At 38.3% G+C, this 24,022-nt stretch overlaps 1 protein-coding gene across 4 annotated transcripts in view; it reads left to right on the top strand.

The window, feature by feature from the left end:
• The window catches only part of XPO1 (exportin 1), an 80,670-nt gene that overhangs the window by 2,979 nt on the left and 53,669 nt on the right, over positions 1 to 24,022 (top strand). For 2 of the 4 annotated variants that reach the window (XM_065589658.1, XM_065589657.1), the window contains exons 2-5: positions 2,471 to 2,602; positions 10,082 to 10,183; positions 11,374 to 11,437; positions 14,039 to 14,111. Coding sequence is in view for 2 of the 4 variants with exons in the window: in XM_065589656.1 (XP_065445728.1) it covers positions 2,477 to 2,602; positions 10,082 to 10,183; positions 14,039 to 14,111 (301 nt within the window). In the remaining 2 variants the exon portion in view is untranslated. The remainder of the gene's footprint in view (positions 1 to 2,470; positions 2,603 to 10,081; positions 10,184 to 11,373; positions 11,438 to 14,038; positions 14,112 to 24,022) is intronic. The other 2 variants (XM_065589656.1, XM_005305641.5) reach the window with 1 other exon arrangement.

Below are 24,022 nucleotides of genomic sequence, written 5' to 3'. Positions count from 1 at the left end.
TACCAGTTGGCACTTTGTCGAAGATGTAATTGTAGTTCTCCCCAGGAAGGAGGGTTTTCCAGAGTTAGTATCTCACATGATTTCTTTTTTTTTTTTTCCTGCTGCTTCAGATTTGACATTTTTGAATCTGACATTTGTATAACCATAGTGGGGTATGGAATTTATATTTGGAGTGAAGAAAAATTTGACAGCCATGGTGGATTATTTTTAAAATATTGAACCAATTAAGATATTTTTGATTTCAGATTATGGTTATAATTCTGGTATGATCCTATTAAGCATACATACTTTGTTCCAAATGTGATAACTGATGTAATAAAAGGAATCCCTCTAATAGAGGGCTCCAGCTTTGGCCCTGGGCCCCAGCAAGTCTAGCCAGCCCTTGTGACCCCGTTAAAACAGAGTTGGGGTCCCAACACACAGTTTGAGAACCGCTGCTCTAATATTTACTTTTTGCCAGCACGCTAATTATTGAGTGAATTGTATGACTTCAAAATAAAGATGTGCCCCTCTGGTATTGGAACACTTATTTAGCATGTTTGATTATATAAATCCCAATGAAAGAAAATTTCTGAATGAGCACTTTGATGCATGAGTCTCTCTCACATTTTGTGTAGTAATTACTTGGACAGACTTGGAATACAGCCTCTGTCTTCCTTTCTAAGCTTAACAATTCAACTTGGATGGCATAAATTAAACCTGGTTTCTTTTTAAACAAGAAACAGTAACTTTTTAACATACACTAGCAATTATTTGGGAATGAAGATACAGATTACTTCCAGTAGTTTTGCTGGTGAATCAGGAGGACCTAATCCAACAACTTTTGTAGTATTAAGCTTGTTTTGAAATAGCCACAAGGACTACTAGAAGCTCTATGTTCAGCCTCCCAGATATCTCCAGTGCTTCTGCTGCTGTTCAGGGATTTTGCTGCTGCTAGCCAATGATATGGGCATCACTGAAATGGACAGACATGTTTAATTTCACTCTATAGCTGCATGGGGAAGTTATGAGCAAGAGACTGAGGAATGGTAAAGCCATAGAAACCTCCCTTAATGGCAATGGGGGGAGGGGGGAGAGAGTGAGAGTGAAAGCTCTTTCTCCCAGCAGCCAAAGTGAGGCATGAAGCTGATCAGATACCTACAAATCAAAGATTGATATGCAAAGAGCCCCCAGCCACAGTCCAGGATGATACACCTCTACCCTGATATAACACGACCCGCTATAACACGAATTTGGATATAACATGGTAAAGCAGTGCTGGGGTGGGGGGCGCTGCGCACTCCATAACGCGGTAAGATTTTTTGGTTCCTGAGGACAGCGTTATATCCACGTAGAGGTGTAATTCCCTTCCAAATAATACCTTACTCTTAGCTGAGTGTCTTGCCTTCACTGCTGTGGATGCCCCTCCAATCTTTTATGACTTTTTGCCTTGTAAGAGTGCTATAAATTTTTCAAACTCTCTGGATTTTACTGCACTGTACTTTAATACATATGTATGTTTAGGTGGAAAATATGCTGTTGGTAGGTTTATTCCTTTAGTATGGGAGACCTTCACTGTCCCCTTCTTAGTCAGATTTCTTTGTAGTTAAAAGTAGGCAAGTAAGTTATGCTGAAAACTTAATGAATACATTTTGTGTTTTTCTTTTTGAAAAATTGCTCCTAAGCCTAGCACTGACTGGTCCAGTTTACTTGTGTGTTGAATAATTCTTGGTGCATCTATCTCATTTGTGAGCAGTTCACTGCAAATATTTGAAAATTGATCTGGGCTGGTGTTCATTGGATACATAGGTGACAATTCAGTTCCAAAAAAATCATAAAACTAGACTTCAGGCATGTATATTTGGTATGGAAATTCAAACGTCTGTCTGAATATTCTTTAATATTAGTTTAAATTTAATGTTTTTGGCAAATATTCCTGTCAATAAACTTATTTGCTAGAATATTTCAGAAAATTAAAAAACACAAAATTATCTCCAGTTGAAAACAAATTAGTTAAATTTGCAAATATCTGTTTAAAATTTTGTTGCTGTTAACCTAACTTGGCTTTTAGTGTGGCTTGCTAATGGTGTAACATGTTGAATTCTGATTCTCATATCTACAGTCTTACCTTGAATTGGAATGGAGACTAAGGCCAGCTAAACTTAAGTTTATTCACATGTATTAAGTCTCCTGTGTAAAACCTACTGCCAATTTGTTTTGTATTATAATTTATAAGTTTTCAGATAGATATGGTCAATATTGAAGTTTTTCTAATATTTGCAGTATTGCACTTTCATAATTCAACATGTGGTGACATAGATATATAACTATCTTTGAGAAACTTTTAACTGTGCAGTTTTTCTTGCCAGTTTTGAAGTGAGATGGCTATATTGAACAGATCACTTAAAAGCAGCTGTAGAAATAGTTTCTTACAAAGTTGCTGGAAACTGATTAACTTCTCTAGTTTGATCTGATTCATTTTATTTTACAGTAATCTATGCCAGCAATTATGACAATGTTAGCAGACCATGCAGCTCGTCAGCTGCTGGATTTCAACCAGAAATTGGATATCAATCTCTTGGACAATGTGGTGAATTGCCTGTACCATGGAGAAGGAGCCCAGGTAAAATATATGTCCAAAAATATGGAAGTTTTAATTCAAGAGTATTAGAGAGTTGGCCATATTAAAACTTTACATTAGTCTATAAATCCTTAGAGGAACACTAAGTAAAATAATTAAATTCATTTCAAGTTCACCCAACACATTTAAACAGGAGTTAAACTGGAGGGAATTTCACTCTGATATGACTAGAATACTTATGGAAAGACTATTTGGTAGTATTGGTGACAAGGTACCTTACAAATTTGGCAGACTACCTGATCCTGATTTGTGGCCCAGTTTTAAAGGGGGCCTTAAGATAAGACAAACATGAAAAGAACATTTATATCTAAAAGCATCTGCTTACCCAGTCATTCTTCTGTTGTTAAAGGTATGGAAAAGTATGCTTTGAGAGCTGTCTCCCTCACAGCCCAATTTCTGTACTTTATTCCTGCAGGGAAGTCATAATCATGCCATGTTTGACATTCTGTTAGCATGAAAATAGTTGTGATGTCACAAATTCACCATTGACTTCACTCTAGGATCATATTTAAGGGGGAAACCTTTTGTTTAAAATAACTCTGTTTATTATACATAACAAAAGACATTATAAAAATGCATGTGATGTCTGGACTTTTCTTTCCGTTATACTCTTTCTTTTGCCACTCTTTCCATATGCATCCAGTGGATTGAGACTTTGGGCATTTCGTACTCACTATATTTTAAAGTTGCTTTATGCTACCTGTCTGAAAGTTAACCTTTTATTGCCTTTTAAAATCAGTTTATCTAAGCACTATATAAAAGCTAGGTGTTTAATTTTTAAATTAAATGTTTTCCTGGCATACTTTCGTTGTTTTATAATACTTGGACAGTGTCACAGATTTTGTGGCAAGTAATGGCTTGTAGCAAGTATCCCATCCTAAAGTATCAAACATTGAACAAGACTTGAAGAATGTGACGGTATCATAAAGAGGCTAAATATTTGTAACCTAACACCTCTTCTGTCCCTTTTCCCGGATCCCCCTCACTAAAACAAATAAAACCAACCACACAGATACCCACTTTGTATATTGATACCTCCTTAAAAGGCAGTCTGCTATGCCCGGTTTCTTAGTGTAGATTATTATAGATGCTGAAACCCATTGTTTGACCTTGGGTACAACTTCTGGGATGTGTACAATGTGTGAGCTCCTTTTCCAAACTTAAGCGGTCACAAGTTTAAGTTCATAATATGACAATTTCCCATATACTCTGAAGCTCTATGAAATTTCTTATGCAAAGTAACATAGTATTGACTCCTGAATATCTGCTGCATATACTATTTAAATAGCAAGTCTTGAAGGAGCTTTTAAGATATCTGCTCTCTGTTTAATATCCTTTTGTTGAATTTGTATTGGATGTTAGGAGGAATTGCAACCAGAATATATCCTCTGAATACTAAACAATTTTGTTGAAAAAATGCCATTGCTCTGTCAATGCAAGAAATTGAATGGTTCCGTTTATAAACCAAACAGGTACAATTTCATTGGATTGTGTGTCTTTTAAGCTTTTGACACTTAGATAAGCTAATGACAAAAGAATTGAAAAAGGGAAATGGACTAAATTGTCAAAAGCAAATTATGTTTAAGCATATAATTGTATCAGAGCATAAATACATGGCTTCTTCATGAAAAGTTTCAGTATGTAGTGTATTAAAAAGTGTGTATTCCTGTAGAAGCACACATTTTTTCAGTGAGTGTCCTCATATCACTGACTCTCGTATGTATATTTCCACAACAAGCACTAGTACCAGCAGAAGCACTGCCTCTAAAAGGCAGACTTGGCACAGAGCACAGCTTCAAAACTGGCAGAAGCAATAGGAATGCAGTTAGCTAAGATTAAGTTATTTAAAATTTCTTCTCTTAAACATTAAAGGAGTAAGACTTTCATGCTTTCTCCCCTGAAACCACTTACATGTGGAAAAAATGCCTCTGTCCTTAAGGCTCACTTTTGCCATAATCAACAGAGGGTCCTGTGGCACCTTTAAGACTAACAGAAGTATTGGAGCATAAGCTTTCATGGGTGAAAGATGCTTGCATTTGATGAAGTGGGCATTCACCCACGAACGCTTATGCTCCAATACTTCTGTTAGTCTTAAAGGTGCCACAGAACCCTCTGTTGGTTTTTACAGATTCAGACTAACACGGTTACCCTTCTGATTTTTGCCATAATGATTACAAAACCTCAGCCTGCTTATCAGGTAGGCAAATGAGAAGCTATGAATGCCCATCTACCCCCTCCTTTCTTTTCCTGTTCCCTTTATTCTTCCTAACTTCATCATTCCTGCCCTTCCCCAAGTTAGACCTTTTAAAGTTATGATTGCTGAGTTCTGTATTTTGATCTGAATGTAAAATATGTAAAATTCCATACAGGTGTCTTAACTCATCCCCACCATATTTATTTTGTCCATCTTGTTTGCCATCTGTTGGACATGTAGATTTTGGGCCCTCTGGGCCAGGGGACTGTCTTTGTTACATATGTGTACATAATGTATGTAAGGTATATAATATGCTTATTTCCAGTGACTAGGAATACAAATGTCTTAGTGCAGCTGTGTTCTGAAAAGTAACTGTAAAAATATACATACTTATTCAAAGATCTGCTCCTTATGTACATTCAGATCCATTTGCTAATTTGAGTGACAAAAAGTAAGCTTTAGCTGTGTTATACCTGGGAGAGTGAGGTATATTCTATTAGTCCTTTTATGCACCATTGTTTAGTACAGAAACAAATTCAAACCTGCCTTCTCATAAAATCAGGTGCCAAACACCAGCCTTCCATTGATTGCAGTGGATTTGTTGGTAATTGGCTTTTTTCCAGAAGTGCCCACTTATTTGGTTTTCTAAGTGTGGATCTAGGAGTCTGATTTTAGGCACTCAGATATATAAACTGATCTAAATTTCATATTGTTGTTGTTTTGCACACCCACTGAAGACAGAATGATTGGACAGGTCACAGAGGGCCTACTTTGGCCTGTATAATCCTTATTAATAGGGCTGTCAATTAATTGCAGTTAACTCAAGCGATTAACTCAAAACATATTAACTCAATTTAAAAAAAATAATCACTATTAGTCAGATTTAAACTGTTAAACAATAATAGAATACCAATTGAAATTTATTATAAATATTTATTGGTTTTCTACATTGATTTCATTTACAACACACAACACAAAGTGGTCATTGCTCACTTTATTTTCTTGATTACAAATATTTGCACTGTAAAGATAAAAGAAATTGTATTTTTCAATTTACCTCCTACAAATACTGTAGTGCAATCTCGTTATCATGAAAGTGCAACTTACACATGTAGAATTTAGTTGTTACATAACTGCACTGAAAAAAAAAATGTAAAACTTTGGAGCCTACAAGTCTACTCAGTCCTACTTCTTGTTCAGCCAATCCCTAAGATAAATAAGTTTGTGTACATTTATGGGAGATCATGCAACCCGCTTCTTATTTACAGTGTCACCTGAAAGTGAGACTAGGCATTCGAATGGCTCTTTTGTAGCCAGTGTTGCAAGGTATTTAATGTGCCAGATATGCTAAACAGTCATATGCCCCTTCATGCTTCATCCAACAATCCAGTGGACATGATTATGTAAGTGGGGGAATGGTCCCGCTATTGTGGGGAACTTTTCTGGCTCACATACTACTCTGGTGAAATTGGCTAGCGAAAGAATCTGAGTCCTTGCTCCTATGCCCTGCCTGATCTCAAGGACTCCCCTTCCCCTCTCCTGTGTGGCAGAGTTCTTGTAACCCCAACAAGACTGGGCCCAGGATTCCTGTGGGGCTTCACCCCCAGTCTTGTCGTGGTCACATAAGACAGGCAAGGGTGTCCCCTGTCCAGGATATTCTTTTCTCATAGAACACTTCCCTGACCCCACTGATATTACATATACTTCAAAGCAAATATAATTTATTAAACAGCAACCAATTAAAAAATAAGAAAAAAAATGGGGAAGGTTAAAGGAACATAAGAATGGCCATACTGGGTCAGACCAAAGGTCCATCCAGCCCAGTATCCAGTCTGGTGACAGTGGCCAATGCCAGGTGCCCCAGAGGGAGTGAACCTAACAGGTAATGATCAAGTGATCTCTCTCCTGCCATCCCTCTCCACCCTCTGAGAAACAGAGGCTAGGGACACAATTCCTTACCCATCCTGGCTAATAGCCATTAATGGACTTAACCTCCAAGAATTTATCTAGTTCTCTTTTAAACCCTGTTATAGTCCTAGCCTTCACAACCTCCTCAGGCAAGGAGTTCCACAGGTTGACTTAGTGCTGTGTGAAAAAGAACTTCCTTTTATTTATTTTTAACCTGCTGCCTATTAATTTCGTTTGGTGGCCCCTAGTTCTTATATTATGGGAACAAATAAATCACTTTTCCTTATTCAATTTCTCCACACCACTCATGATTTTATATACCTCTATCATATCCCCCCTTAGTCTCCTCTTTTCCAAGCTGAAAAGTCCTAGCTTCTTTAATCTCTCCTCATATTCCAAATCTCCTAATCATTTTAGTTGCCCTTCTCTGAACCTTTTCTAATGCCAGTATATCTTTTTTGAGATGAGACCACCACATCTGTACGCAGTACTCAAGATGTGGGCGTACCATGGATTTATATAAGGGCAATAAGATATTCTTCCTCTTATTCTCTATCCCTTTTTGAATGATTCCTAACATCCTGTTTGCTTTTTTGACTGCTGCTACACACTGCGTGGACGTCTTCAGAGAACTATCCACGATGACTCCAAGATCTTTTTCCTGATTAGTTGTAGCTAAATTAGCCCCCATCATATTGTATGTATAGTTGGGGTTATTTTTTCCAATGTGCATTACTTTACATTTATCCACATTAAATTTCATTTGCCATTTTGTTGCCCAATCAAAAAGATCACACAACACTAAGTGAAGTTCTTCACAGTCTGCTTTGGTCTTAACTATCTTGAGCAGTTTAGTATCATCTGGATAAAGGAAAACACATAACCCCACTCTGTGAGCATGGGGGAACCAAAAACATCCGTTTCTGGAGGGTAAGGGAAATTCAGTCCGTTCCTCACACGTGCCAGGCCCTGGCTGTGCTGCATGGATGCAATGGGTCGGACACTTGCTCTGGCAGTGGCCACACACCCTCGGGCTCTAGATGGTAAGACCCTTCTTCCCAGTGCTGGCCTCCCCTTCCAAGTCCGGCCTGCAAGGCCTCTTGGCTGGTGGCGTCTCCCTGCGCTGGGCCCTCTTCGCAGGGTCCCCCTTGTTTTCCCTCTGCTGCTCACTGTGTTTGGCTCTGGACTGCTCCACCCCCAGCTTCACTCTGACTCAGCCCTGCTGCTGTTCTGCCTCCAGCTCAGCTCTCTGGGCTGCTCCACTTTCCCCTCTGGCTGGCTTTGCTCTGCTCCCCAGCTCAGCTTGGGCTCTTGCTCTGTCCTTAGCTCAGCCCACTCTGGCCATTGTCAGCTCCAGCTCAGACAAAGGATGGAACTCCCGGGCTTCTGACTCCCTTATTGGCCTGCCTGCCCTGTCAATGAGACTGACCTGGAGCATTGGCCTCTCCCCATTGGACCTGGTACTGTCAGTCTCAGGGTCTTGATTTCTCATTGGCCCTTCCACTTTCTTTTGGTACTGGGAGATGGCTAACCAAAAACCCCCACTAAGTTTTCAGTCCCCTTACACTTCCATATCAATGATGTTCATTGAAAAAAATGCATTAATTAAATATCTGACTGAATTCCTTTGTATGTTTCCTGCTCTGTGATTTTACCTGCATTCTGCCATATATTTTGTGTTATGGCAGTCTTGAATGACAAACCAGCATGTTGTTCGATTTTTAAGAACGCTGTCACTGCAGATATGGCAAAATGCAAAGAAAGTACCAATGTGAGATTTCTAAAGGTAGCTACAGCACTCAACCCAAGGTTTAAGAATCTAAAGTGCCTTCCAAAATCTGAGAGGGACAAGGTGTGGAACATGCTGTCAGAAGTTTTAAAAGAGCAACACTCCAATCCAGAAACTACAGAACCCCAACCACCAAAAAAGAAAATCAACCTTCTGTTGGTGGCATCTGACTCAGATATTGAAAATTAACGTGTCAGTCCATAATAATAATTATATGATAAACATTCATATGCCCCTTCATGCTTCAGCTTCCAGAGGAGATGCTTCATGCAGATGACTGGTTCAATCCAAAGCAATGTGGACTGACACATGGTAATTTTCATCATCTGAGTCAGATGCCACCAACAGAAGGTTGATTTTTCTTTTTTGGTGGTTGGGGATCTGTAGTTTCTGGATTGGAGTGTTGCTCTTTTAAAACTTCTGACAGCACGTTCCACACCTTGTCCCTCTCTCTGGTACATAAATACCTTGCAATGCCAGCTACATCGGTGCCATGCGAATTCCTGTTTTAACTTTCAGGTGACATTGTAAATAAGAAGTGGGCAGCATTATTTCCCATAAATGTACACAAACTTGTTTTGTCTTAGCAATTGGCTTAACCAAAAGTAGGACTGAGTGGACTTGTAGGCTCCAAAGTTTTACATTTTGTTTTTGGGTGCGGTTAGGTTAAAAAAATTTAGTTGCACTTTCACGATAAAGAGATTGTACTCCAGTACTTCTGAGTACTTTTTTTCCTTTTTTTACAGTGCAGATGTTTGTAATCAGAAATATAAAGTGAGCAGTGTTTTGTGTGTTGTAATTGAAATCCATAAATTTGAAAATGTAGAGAACATCCATAAATATTTAAATAAATGGTATTCTGTTGTTTAACAGTGCTGTTAAAACTGCGATTAATTGATTATTTTTATCTCTCAACTATAATCACAACTATTTTTTTTTTTTTAATAATTTGACAGCCCTAGTTATTAATGGTTGTAATGAGGGAGAAGGAAAGAACGCGGTGCTGTCTTTAGAAATCTCTCTTTTTACTTGTAAGGCAACAGAAATCAAGACTATAAATGTGGAGCCCCGTGATATTGCTTTAAAGTCACTTGAGCACAATAATACTATTTCATATTTGCACAGTTCTTTACAGGAACTTAAGTGCATTCTATTTCGGGATGTAGTGGGTTCTAATGCAAGTAGAGTAATGCAAGTACTTGCACTAAAGCCCAGGGGGTCAGACTAGATGATCTATTGGTCCCTTCAGACCTCAAATTCTATGAATATATGAAAGCTTGTAAATTCAGAATAAGTTCTAGTTAATACTCTGAACATTTTCTCCTTATGACTAAATCCATTCCATTCTGGTTTGAGAGAATGCCGAAGTGTTAGTTAACAAAACTTGCTGACCCAAAGAGTCAGAAAACATTTGATCTGATCTGTTGCTCCTGGCTTAATTCAAACTACTTTTGGTTTTAATGTGGTAAGTGCTTAAACTGTTCAAGATATAATATTTTTTTTATTTATTTATTATGGTAAATAGCTTCTAAAATGCATTTAATTGTGTTTTTTTGTTATCCTTCTTTAGCAAAGAATGGCCCAGGAAGTCTTGACTCACTTAAAAGAACATCCTGATGCATGGACCAGAGTTGATACTATTTTGGAGTTCTCTCAGAATATGAACACCAAAGTAAGCACCTAGTCTTCAATTGATTTTTTTCCCTTTCTTCCATTCATAAACTTTGAGGAAGGTATCTCATTTTTAGCATTAGCTTTTGTTGCTTCAAACCACACTTTTTTTTTATTGTTTTTATTCCTAAAGTTGCCTTAAATTTAACTCTGCCATAAACAGGCCTATCATTTAATTTTCCCTTTACATTGACACAGTTTTCTTAAGGAAGAGATAAATTAGGAATAAAGTATTTCAAGGCACATGCAGAATTCATGAGTTTGGTGTATGTACAGATCTGAGTAATATAAAATCTGCTAGGGCCAAATTTTGTCCTTGAATAAATGTTTACTCTCATTATTGGGAGCTGTGTGCACATAACTGAGGGCAGAATTTGTTCCTAAGTATTTTGAAGGTAGAGATCAGACTGGGATTATTTTGGGCAGTCTAATCAATACAAACTAGGCGCCCTGAACACTTTGTAATGTTGGCTATAATCTGTATTGGCTTGCAGAGCACACTAAGTTGTACAACTTTTTAAACCCTGCCACCATTATAGTGACTGATTTAGGGGACAGAACTCAGTTTTTATTTGCAAGTCTACATGTTTTACTCTAAGACTTCTAAGCAATTTGAACAGAAGAGTTGATCAAAATGTGTTTTGACTGTCTTAAGTTTGACTCACACTTCTCTTTAATTTTAAAGTAATTTTTATGCATGGTTTTCTGCTTGATACACGTTACTTTAATATACTTTGTGTTCGAACAGAAAATAGCCATGTTCAGATATGTTTCTGAATTCAGATAGTATTCATGAAACAGTCCTAACTTTTTAAAATTTACTCTGTAAATTTTAGGGAAAAACAGTTTAAGAACTTCCTCAAAGTGCTAACCTTTAAGTAACAGTGTTTGCCTGTTTGCTTGCCTGGTAAACTTTGCTTTTTATACTGACAGACATTACTAATGTTTAAGTTGATTTATCAACAGTATTTTTAAAAACTCAAATTTGTCTTGTGAAAAATGAGATGATTAGAGGAACAGAAAGAAAGCAACAGGTAAAGAATTCTTCAATTTACATAAATTGCAAATGATTTGGTGCTAAATTTATGCACTATGACATTTGGCTTTTATGCAATCATATTTTATCTTTAAAGCTGTTAACACTATCTGATATTAATCATAATGTTCCATTATGTTGATTGCTTGTAATAGGAAGAAAAGGGGTGTCTTCCTGTGCAACTGACACAGCTAGGCTTTGACGGCAGGCCTCCACAAGGTCTACCCTTTTGATTCCCTTTAACTGAATTCTGTTCATCAATTGTTTTTGTTTCTTGGGAGGTGGGAGGGAAAGGGGATTCAATGCATAGAATAAATAATTAATAAGGGTACCATAGAAATTTCTACCATAGGGATCATTTCATGCATTTTTTCATTCAGTCTTTGCTGTTATCTGTCCCTCACCTTCATAACTCAGCAGTCGATTTCTGCAGTGCTTCTGATATTTAGCATAAGATAAAACCAGAGACTAAACTACTAGAAAGACATTACTTTAATTTCGAGTGCTACATAAATGTGTGTTTGTATAGATGTCTATAATCTATAAAAAGTACATTATTGGAATCAAATCCAAGATGTTCAGAATTGGCCAGTATTTGCAATTCTGGGCTGAAAAGAATTCCAACTAGTGGAGCAGGGCAGGTACTTGAAACACAGTGCCAGAAATCACTAACTATATTAAAAAAAACCAAGATTTAAGAAGATTACATTATCCAGGATAGGGTTTGGCAGCCATCAGCATCTATTCCGCAAGGTGGCTTACAAAGTCTTCTAGCATGGTATGCCAGGAGGGTGGATTGGACACAGTAATGGAGTTGAGGCATTTGCTTTCTCTGTTGCTTCAGTTCATGTGCAAGTGATACAACCAAGTTAAAGTTGGCAGGGTTCGTTTTGCTTCTTTCTTATACATAAACCGGGAGAAATAAATGGGTAAAAAAATAGTGGACAGAAAGGGATGACGAGGAATCTAGAAAAGGAAATAAATGAAAAACAATGATGGCTAGACATTCGCCTGTATCATTAAAAAGTTGTGAATTAAGTTTGTCTAGCAGTCTCAGGAGTGTGTGTGTGTGTGTGTGTGTCTCTAACAAAAAGTTTCCATCCCCCTTTCAAAGCAAAGTGATTGTATTTGTTTAAAATACAGCTCTTGGGAGTTAAGGAAGTAAGATACAGTTTTGGTTAGCCATTAGCTTTAAGTGTATTATTAATGTGACTGCAGCCATACAATTTAGGAACTTTAAAGTGGTTCAGAGCTGGTTTGGGAATGTTAATACTGCCTGATATCAGTGTTCAACCATTGAGTATAGATTGAAGTTTATCACCAGCTTTTATAAGGTTTTTGTTTTGTTAGCTTCTATTTACCTGTAACAGAAACACAGGCTATACCTATAAAACTGTTTTAGTTGCTGAGGTTGCTTGCTATAGAGTAAAGCATGCTGTTTTAAAGAAATTGTATGCTTGTGAATCAGATTCTCCTATACAAATGTTACCTTGGCTTCACTTCAGCTGTTAGATAGTTGTACAAATTTAAAAACAAAACCCAGAAGATAAACATTTACTGCTGATTATGAAAAAAAATGCCATTTGTTTTCTGTAATTGCAGAATAACTATGTACAATGTTTTTGAACTCTAAGGAATATTCTGCAAATGTGGAACTTTTGAATGAAACAGGCAAAAATTCGTAGTGAGCAGGAAGGCATATGGAAGTAAACACTGTCAAGATGATAACAGCAAAAACGTTAATGTTTTTGAGTACAATGTAGTTTGGGACAGTCTACATTGTGCTGTTAAAGTGTGCAGTTTACATGATCCCTTTGGTTGAAATGCTAATGAATTCTACTTTGTATGAAAACTAACCATTTTAAAGATGAACTCTTATTCTCAGCCAAACTCTAGTCATACTACTACGTAGACATGAATAAGTTTACCTTTCAGGCATTGGTACTGTCTTCCTCCCTAAGCAACCACTGACTAAAGAAACACAAAATTCCTTTTCCCTTTTTTCCCTTCTGTCTGTCCACTTTTAAAGTGCATGACCTATAATGTTGCTGGTCATGCCAGAAGTCTTTTTACTACTTATGGTGAGTAGGCAGTAGGGACAAAATGGATTGAATGAAGTGGTCTCCCCTTTCCAGTAAACTCTTGCCAAATTTTTGGGTCAGAGCCCAGGAAGCAATACTTGAAAGGTAAAAGGATTTCAGAGTGCATGTTAAAATTTTAATTACTTTTGACTGAGCAAAAAAGATCATCTTTAAATTGTAGAAATAGCTGCCGTAGGGGTGGGGATTGAAATTAAGTAAACCTGTGGGTTGTCTTGCTGTTCCTTAAGTAACACACCAGTGAAGTTTGGGAAACACTTTCTTTAGAAAGTGACAGTGACAGTACATATAATGCTAAGCCAAGATCTTTCAGCTCAGAGGAATAGTAGAGGAAATCATCCAAGCTGCTAAATTTTTTAGGAGCCTGGTTGTCTTAATACTTGAACATATGAGCAGTCATTTATGTTGTGAATTCATATCTGGCTGCTACTTTCTCTTCTACAGATAGCCCCTTTGGCTGCCAAATGGCTTTTTTTATTTCTCCTGGTGTGAGCATGATCAAACAGCAGGACTTATTTAGAGTAGCAAACAATAAAAACAAGAAAAATGCATGAACAACTCAGTAAATGGGTGAATAGACTTTATTTTTAACTAAATTTGTTAGTTTAATATTTTTGAAATCTTAAATGTTAAGTGTGAATGTTTGCTTGAATGAGAATCCTAAAAGTTATTGTCAGTCCTACAATAACATACTCACATAATGCTCTTCTCCAATTTTCAGTATTATGGACTGCAAATTTTGGAAAATGTGATAAAAACAAGATGGAAAATTCTTCCAAGGAACCAGTGTGAAGGTAGGAAAATACACTACATTTTGTATGATGATTTTGAATTTGATAGTTAACTGTTGACATTTAGAAACTTCAGTCTGTCACCTAAACAACTTTCAATTTCAAATATAGTTGGTTTGTCTTTTGGATTTACTAGATGAATGATACATACTGTAACATTTGTGAGCACATCAGGACAAGTTTTCTATTCTTTACTGGGCTGATTATCAAAGATGCTGAGCACTTGCTGCTTCCATTAACTGTAATGATGTTGGAGAGAGTGCTCAGCACTCTGATAATCAGGCCATAGATATCTCTGTTGACTGTTACACATTTGTTTTTTAACCACTTAAGGAGTTCTGTAAGTTGTTTTGGTAATTGTATTCAAAATAACATTGCCAGATAAGGGAACACTTGTATCTGCTGCTAACACATTCCACTAGACAATTAGATATTTCAGAGTCTGTTCAAAGTTATATAAAAATAAGAAGAGATATGAAATTTGAGATTTCTGTAACTTAAAATGGTGTAGGGCAAACCTCCACTTTTGTCACTTTGCTTTTTTGCCCTTAAAGAAATTTTGAACTCCATGAATCAGTCTTGATTCTTGGATCTATTCTCCTTTCTCTCACTAGTCTATAGTAGGGGTTCTCAACCTTTTTCTTTTTGAGACTGCCCCCCTCCCCCCGTGCCGCATGCTATAAAACCTCCACGGACCATCTGTGTCACAACAACTGATTTTCTGCATATAAAAGCCAGGGTCGGCATCAGGGGGTAGCAAACAGGCAATTGTTTGGGGCCACGGAGCCCCATGAAGCTAAGCTGCTCAGGCTTAGGCTTCAGCTTCAGCCCCAGGTGGTGGGGCTCAGGGCCTCGGGCTTCAGCCCCATGCAGTGGGGCTTCAGCTTTCTGCCCTGGGACCCAGTGAGTCTGGTGCTGGCCCTGCTTGAGAGACCCCCTGAAACCTGCTCACGGCCCCCCATGGGGCCCTGGACCCCAGATTGAGAACCACTGGTCTACAGCACAAGTTTTTAAAATTGCAGTGGATAGTATAACTGACAAAATGAAGATGAGAATCCTTAGCTAAACTCTACAGTATTCTGAACTGATCAGATGTTGTCCTTCGCCAGTGAGAAGGAACAGTTGGTCCATCAAGATGTTTCTAGCTCAGGCAAGTCAGGAAATTTGGACCTTAGCTAATATTACCATGAAATTAGTTTATGTAAAAAAACTCTTGAGCATGGTTGTCACTGTCCTAAACTTTTTATACTCTTTTGTTACTAGTAGTGGTTTTTGTAAAACTTCTGAAGTTCCAGGCGACTTAAAATATAATTTCTGCTGTGATTTTTCTCAGTGAAGTTTTGAGATGCCACTTGAATTTGTGCTGCTGCTTCTCTTGTGCTAAGCACTACAGTTTCCAGGTTTTAAAGAGGACCTGTTCTTGATGAAGAGTACTGTCTGATGAATACTACTAATGGAAAAAATCATTGTTTCCCACCCCATGTGATATTTTTGTCCATTTTTAAGATTCTCGCTCCAACAATAGATGTGGAAGTGGGATTTGTTTGTGACATCAGTAGCAGGAAGTCACACAGTCTCTCAGGAAGTGGCGTCAAAGCCAAGATAAAAACATTAAACTCTGTAGAACTTCAGAGAATTTTTCAGTGCTGTAAAAGGACATCTTCAACTTGAAATCTAGTAAATTTTTAATAGTAGGGTTGGGTACTGTACTTGTTTAATTTTACATTTTCTTTTTTTTTTCCTAAAAAAACAACAACCCCTCTTGCTGTGTGTAAGACATAAGCAAAATGGGTCACTGAGAATAGAGAATTGGTACAGACTATATATGAAGTTCAGTCAAATTAACGTGTTTAATAGATGTTCGGATGGAACCATTGGCAGGGCATAATTTACTAAGTAGATTTATTTTAAATTGGCGGGGAACAAATTGGCTGTAAACATGCTTATTTGACTTAAGAAGACAAATGCAGAAGGCATAGAAGAAGGCAGTTTTGAAGTAAGATATGTGTGGGAAAGATTGTTGGATAAGAACAAAGATGCCCACAATGTCACATTGGGCCCCCAAGTAAAGTAAGGCTCTCTGTTCCTCTCCTCTTGCACACTTCTCTATACAGTGCTTACCATAGCTGCTCTCCTTCACCCACTCTGTGTCACTTGCAAAACAGTTGGCAGCTGATTGAGATGTTTGATGCTTATTCAGACTTTCTACAATTGGAGCTGGAAGGTGAGAGAAAGTTGGGGGGTCAGCAGTTGATGCTGAGGACAGAGTAGTTACTAACTCAACACCGCATGTGTCCCCTAGTGGAGAGAGGCAGGGGTAAAGAAATAGGTGGCAACAGTCCCAACATCACGAGGTGTGGTAAAAGCTCAGGATATCTGATGCAGGAGTGAACTGGTTGACCAGATAGAACACATTTTCATGAGTAAATGACTTAAATGTGCATTGGATTAATGAGTGCACAGACCAGATAAAACCAGTTGTGTGTGAGGTACGGGAGCGGGGTGGAGAATAGACCAAACTGTCTTAGATGTTACTTGTAACAGTAGATGAAAATCACACTCGTCTACACTAGACTCTTTAATTTCGCTTGTTTTTTGGCAGATTGGGACTATCAGTCCAATATTAGGGCTGGGATTGTACTTTACTTGCTTTCAGCTACTATAATGATCATAGTTGGATTAGTAGCTAAAAGAAATTAAAATACAACCCTAGTTCTAAAACTAAACAATCTACTTCTGTTTTTTCTTCTGTTTTCTGCCCTACATCCTGGGAACTGTATTGGGAAGGGAAGAGGAGCCAGATATGTGGGGTGGTATGGCTCTATGGCTCCATCTTTTTGGCTTCAACAGCATCAGATAGAGGAGGGGGTAGAGCCTGCTGAATGGGTATTTCAGCTCTGCCATGTTTTCATCTCTTTTGCCTTTACTAATGGCTAAGGCCTGATAGCAGGGAACTGCACTTCTCTAACCTTCATTTGGCTATCTAATTGCCCAGCAAGCTGAACATAGGTGGAGCTGAGGCCTGCTCAGTTTGACTCAATCATCCAATTGAAGGACAAGACTCTCTCGTGGATAAAAGTAAAATATGAGGCCAGATTTAAGATTGACTTTTTAGAAGTTTAACCTTCAGTAACAAAATAAGCAATATGACACCAATACTTCAGAATCAGGTAATTTTAATTACCACCTTATTTTCACAACACTTACCATCCTCTGGCTGGATTTTCGCAGTAAATATTTATTGAAAGGATGTTAAAGAAGTAATGATTTATAATCTTGAAAGGTGGGGATGCCAGCGATTTTCAGATGGAAAAAATGTTGGTTTCTACTGATAGCTACAGCACTTCTCAGGATTGTGACTGTTTAAAATTAGGTCTGGATTGAAGTGTGAATGGAAGAAATCAAGGTTATTGGGATGACCTGATTTAAAGATTTGGGGATCATGAGGTCTATGGGAGATGAACCAGTGCCGTGTACCATTGGAAAGCTGAACCTCTTAATTTTTCCTTTGGGGTACAGCATTTGTTTCTAGTCTTATTTGTGAGACACAAACTAGTTAAACTGTTTTAAAATGGTTATTGGTTCCTCAGAATGGCAATATTTATTATTACTGATGTGGGCTTAAGTAGTAGTAGGTCTTGGACCAGTGGAATTTCCATTCATTGGGATTATTTTTTTGCCTTCAGTCCAAAATTCCAAATACAGGAAGCTATCTTCTGAAGATGTGTCCTTTGGACTTGGATCTCTATTCTCATTTTGCCTTGAATTTCTCAACACCGTGCAGCCCTATTCGTGATTGGCATTTTGAGGTGTTCTGGGACTAGTGCGTTTGAAGTTGTGCACAGCTACGTTCGGTTTTCTCAAGTATTGTAGTTTAGTTTTTAAAATTGATGAATATGTTGATCATTTTTGTGCCGATTTTAACTGTATCCTTCGTGATTTGATTCCAGATCAGGAACAAAGATAAAGTCAGCGGTTTAAACTACTTTACAAATTTAATGTTTTTAAAGGCCTGTCAAAAAAAGCCATCTGGACAAACATGGATTATTGGAATACAGAACTCTTGGGAAGATGTTAAGATTAAAAAAAAAAAGTATAAAGACCAACTGTCTGCCCCAGTGTACTGTTGGCAACTTGGTCTCTGCCATATTGAGGTGTCAAGATGCGGGTCACAAAAGGGATGAGCTAGACTTGCTGCTAGGGTGCTCAGCCCTTGGGAGAATGCATTGCTTTTGTCAATTCCCAGTGTACAGGGTGACTTTACAAACTCTGGAAGAAAATATATTAAGGCCTCTCAGGGGTAGAGTGGGAAGAAGGATGTGTTGGTTCAGTCCATACATTGAACTTGGGGCAATCAATCCCCCTCTAGTGCCTTTTGAGTATATGAGTAGTAAAATGGCACACAATCTTGAATGTAAGCACTTTAGTTAATAAAATCAAGGAAAGAATACTACATTTTCACCAGTGATTGCTGATACAAAGTCCTCTGATGCTTATTTAAATTTTTTAAAATGTTATAAGTGTTTTTTGTATAGGGCTGATTAGTATTAGGAACTTTATAGTAGATTACAATGTTACTCTTGACTAATGAGAGCACAATTATAGGGAATGTCCTATGATAATGGGAAATTGAGAACTAGGTTGGTTTTCTGATACAAAATATGGAAAGCTTGCCCAGAAAGATACCTTGGTTTTTGTGCTTGTAGTCCAGTAATAGAGAGATAATTGACTTTGTAATGTGAAATGAAATTCTACTTTTGTGGTGAAGGTAGCTTATCTTTCACTGAATTAGTGTGGACACCTGTTTAATCAGTCTGTTATGAAATGTGAACATTTTTCTCTAGCGTCATTTGACAATGAATGTGTTCAGTGACTGTATAACACATTGGCTCAGAGCAGGGGGCTTAGTTTAGTACTAAGTTCTTGGCCTACCAAAGGCAGGGAACTGTAGAAGCAGCTTATTCCTGGTTTGCGATTAAGGACTCTTTCCCTCCTCCTCTCCCCCCCTTTCCTCCCATTTTACAGCTCTAGTGGGTTATGGAATTAGGTTGGCGTTAGAGCTGTCGATTAAATGCAGTTAACTCACATTATTAATCACAGTTTTAATTGCACTGTTAAACAATAGAGTACCAATTGAAATTTATTAAATATTTTGGATATTTTTCTACATTTTCATATATTGTTTTCTGTTTTGTAATTGAAATTAGTGTTGTTTTTATTAGAAATATTTGCACTGTAAAAATTATAACTGAAATATTTTTCAGTTCACCTCATACAAGCACTGTAGTGCAATCTTTGTCATGAAAGTGCAATTTACAAATGTAAATTTTTTTTAGCACTACATAACTGCACACTAAAAAACAGTGCAAAACTTCAGAGCCTACAAGTCCACTCAGTCCTACTTCTTATTCAGCCAATCGCTAAGACGAACAAGTTTGTTTACATTTTCAGGAGCTAATGCTGCCCTCTTCTTACTTACAATGTCACCTGAAAGTGAGAACAGGCATTTGCATGGCATTTTTGTAGCCGGCGTTGCAAGATATTTATGTGCCAGATATGCTAAACATTCATATGCCCTTTCGTGCTTTGGCCACCATTCCAGAGGACATGCTTCCATGCTGATGACGCTCATTTAAAAAAAAAAAAAAAAAAATTGTGACTAAACTCCTTGGGGGAAAGTTGTATGGTCCCATGCTCTGTTTTATCCACATTCTGCCATATATTTCATGTTATAGCAGTCTCGGATAATGACCCTGCACATGTTGTTCATTTTAAGAACACTTTCACTGCAGTTTTCACAAAATGCAAAGAAGGTACCAGTGTGAGATTTCTAAAGATAGCTATAGCACTTTACCCAAACTTTAAGAATCTGAAGTGCCTTCCAAAATCTGAGAGGGACAAGGTGTGGAGCATGCTTTCAGAAGGTTTAAAAGAGCAACACTCCGATGCAGAAACTACAGAATACAAACCACCAAAAAAGAAAATCAGTTTTCTGCTGGTGGCATCTGACTAAGATAATGAAAATGAACATGCGTCGGTCCGCACTACTTTGGATTGTTATTGAGCAGAACCCATCATTAGCATGGACGCATGTCCCCTGGAATGGTGGTTGAAGCATGAAGAGACATGAATATTTAGCGCATCTGGCACATAAATATCTTGAGATGCTGGCTACAACAGTGCCATGAGAACACCTGTTCTCACTTTCAGGTGACATTTTAAACAAGAAGCTGGCAGCATTATCTCCTGAAAATGTAAACAAATTTGTTTGTCTGAGCCATTGGCTGAACAAGAAGTAGGACTGAGTGGACTTGCAGGCTCTAAAATTTTACATTGTTTTATTTTTGAAAGCAGGTTTTTTGTACATAATTCTACATTTGTAAGTTCAACTTTCATGATAGAGATTGCACTACAGTACTTGTATTAGGTGAATTGAAAAATACTGTTTTGTTTTTTTTACAGTGCAAACATTTATAATCTAAACATAAAGTGAGCACTGTACACTTTGTGTTCTGTGTTGTAATTGAAATCAGTATATTTGAAAATGTAGAAAACATCCAAAAATATTTAAATAAATGGTATTCTGTTATTGTTTAACAGTGTGCTTAATTGCAATTAATTGTTTTAATTGCTTGACAGCCCTAGTTGGCTTACTTCATTGATGGTGAGAGGGCACATACCGATATACTTTAGTTGGGGGAACAAGAGTCTGCATAAGATTTTCAGGGAGAGGACATAGACAGGAAGGGAAAAAAGATCTGTTTTTTCCCTATTTCTTATGAGAACAAGAAAATAGGATGTTGTGCCAAATGCTACTCTTTTATTATTCATAGTTTCCAAAGCCAGAAGGGATCATTGTGATTATCTAGTCTAGTGGTTTTCAACCTCTTTTCATTTGCAAACCAATCTCAACTCTAAAGGTGTTAAAAATAATTTAAGATAGTGGGCAACATATTATAGCTTTCTAAAGAGTACTGGTAAGAAGACAGTATTTCAGAGCTTGTTCAAACCTGATATGTATCTTGGCCAATTATCACAAGAGTCATGGATCTCGATCTGTGATCTTGGAGGTATGACTACGGGATTGGGAGTCCAGAAGTCTTAATTCTAGTCCTAATTCTGATATTGAATTTCCTTGAGCATTCACTTCAGTTTTGCCTTTGTTTCCCTTTCTGTATAAAGTGGGAGTATTTATTTGCCTGTTAGTTTATTTTTTTATAGTACTTACACTATAAAAAATATTAAACTTGCTTTTAAATAGATGGGGTTTCACTGCTATATATATCTGTTTAAAATTCAGTATTATGCATAAAGGTCTTAAGTTCACAACGTAGTTTTGTGACATACTTGTCACTTATGTAGTACCTTCTATCTGAGGATCTACGTGCACTTGCATAATCCAGTTAAGGGTGCACATTGTCATGTAATAGAGGATAGGAACAGACATTATAGTTCAGTCAGTACTGAGGTCCCGTTGAACATGGGCTGTTCAGATACAGACAAGGGATTACAACCTAAAATGTGTTTATTTTTAAAAAGCAGCAAACATGCCAAAGTGTGGGAGGCGTTTCCCATTTCTCAGTTTAAGATGATTACAGTATTTATTAAACTTGGGTATTGTGTCCTCCACTGTTGTCCAGCTGTCCATTCAACCCATTGTTTAGCCAGGGTCTCCCCTGAAACTCTTTCCTTCCAGAATGGCTTCCAACTTCACGATATAGACTTGCTCCTCCACAGCGGAATACCTTCTGCAAGATCTTTAGGATATGTTTACACTGGAATAAAAGACCTGTAGCTGTCCTGGGTCAGCTGATTCTGGCTGCAGGGCTAAAAATTGCTGTGTAGGTGTTTGGGTTCAGGTTGGAACCCGGGTTCTGGGATCCTCCCCTCTTGGAGGGTCCCAGATCTCAGGCTCCAGCTTGAGTTCGAATGTCTTACGCAGCAATTTTACAGCCCCCTGAGCCAGAGTTGACTGACCCAAACACCTGTGGCTGGCCTAATTGCTGTGTAGGTGTACCCTTACAGTCAGTCCTGTGATCTTCTAAGATGTCTCTAACTGGTGTCTTGATTGGAAAAAAAACATTCTGCTCTTGTTCATTTGTGGTTTATGAACACTCCATTCTTTCCTACAATATGGGGGAAGACCGCAAAATAAACTTCTATGACGCTTTCAGTGTGCTTCCAGAGCATTAAGAAGCTTTGTTAATAGATATTAGCAGGTATGTGGGAGAAGGGAGAACTCTTTCATAATGGTGTGTGAAAGTTTAAAATTTTTAAAGCTTGAACAGAAGTAGTAATGGAGAATGCAGTTTATGAAACAAGTTATTCATGTGCTTGACTCACTGTTTAAACTTGTTTAAACTTATCCTGTGACAGCAGTTCCGTTGAGTTGCTCTCATAATGAAACATTATTGTAAACTTTATCAAAGGGTTAAAGTTAAAATATTTTTTACTCCTATTCAGGAATATGATCTATGACTTGGTTAAAAGAATCTGGAGTAGAATTGCATAATACTCCCTGTAAGTAATATATAGTTATAGTAGAAATGCATAATCTCAGCTCCCCAAAAGCAATGGGAACCAGGTAGTTTAGGCTTTTTAACGGGTTAAGGCAGTGATGGGGAACCCATGGCCCTAGGGCTGAATCCATCCCATTGGTTAATTTCATCCGCCCTGGAGTGCACCCCTCTGCTGGCTCGCCCCACTGTGGGGGGAAGCCCTGAGCCGCCCTGCCTCCCTGGGCGGGTGAGTAGCCCATGATTGTGTGTGGGGTGGTTTGTGTTTTTGGTTTTTTTTTTTTCCTGTGGGTCAGTGGCTTGTGAGAGAGAAAAAGTTCCCCACCCCTGGGGTAAAGGAATATGTTACTTCTCAGTAACTAGGTAAAATCTATAAACAGTCACTTACGTTGGTCATGTGACCATTTATATGGAAAGAGCTTTAAGTTCCTGGTCCATTGTTGTCTACAGCAGTGGTTCTCAGCCAGGGTGCATGTACTCCTGGGGATATCTAAATGAGTTGATGTATTTGCCTAGTCTTACAACAGGTTACTTAAAAAGCACTAGTGAAGTCAGGACAAACTAAAATTTCATACAGAGAAAATAAGCAGTTTTTCAGTAATAGTGTGTGGTGACACTCTTGTATTTGTATATCTGATTTTGTAAGCAAGTAGTTTTGAAGTGAGGTGAAATTTGGGGGTACGCAAGACAAATCACTCCTGAAAGGGGTACGGTAGTCTGGAGAGGTTGAGAGCCACTGCTCTAATCCAGTGGTTCACAGATTTTTTTTTTCATGCCATGTCCCCCTTTGGACTTGCCTCTGTTAACGTAACCCCTGGCCTGGAAGAGGGGGAGTGCTTTCTTCTGTCCTGAGAGGGAGATACTTGGGTGAGTTTGGGCTGAAAGAGAAGTTTTGTGTGTGTGTGTGTGTGTGTGTGTGTGTGTGTAGGAGAGCAGAGAAAGGGACTTGTTGAGGTGGGAGGAGAGGGGATGGGTATAAAGGGAGGCTGACTGTAGGTGGAATGGAAGAGGGTCTGTTGGAGGTGAGGAGATAGTTGCCTGGTATCAGCCAAGTTTATGGAGAGGCATCAATATCATGTGCAGGCAGCACCAAAGTGGATGGAGGATATTTACTCATGCTGCTGGCAGTTGCGAAGTGTGTCCCAGCCCTGGAGGCACCTGTACAGCCCTAGGTATCAGTGGCTGCTGGGGTAGAAGGCACTGAGTGCCCACATATCATCCCCACTACACCACATTGCTGGTGGTCTTGGCCTAGTTTTCTACTCCTGGCAGTGGTGGCGCAGCTGCTGGGTATTCGCAGGGCTTTGGAGCGGAGCCTGGAGTTGGAGCACGGAGCAGCTCCGGAGCAGTGGAGCTGCAGGTTTTTAGCTGGAGCGGAGCCGGAGCACAGCCCCAAAG

This window comes from Chrysemys picta, chromosome 3 (genome assembly GCF_011386835.1).
Source record: "Chrysemys picta bellii isolate R12L10 chromosome 3, ASM1138683v2, whole genome shotgun sequence".
Taxonomy (NCBI): domain Eukaryota; kingdom Metazoa; phylum Chordata; order Testudines; family Emydidae; genus Chrysemys; species Chrysemys picta.
This window is presented reverse-complemented; position numbering and strand designations above follow the sequence as displayed.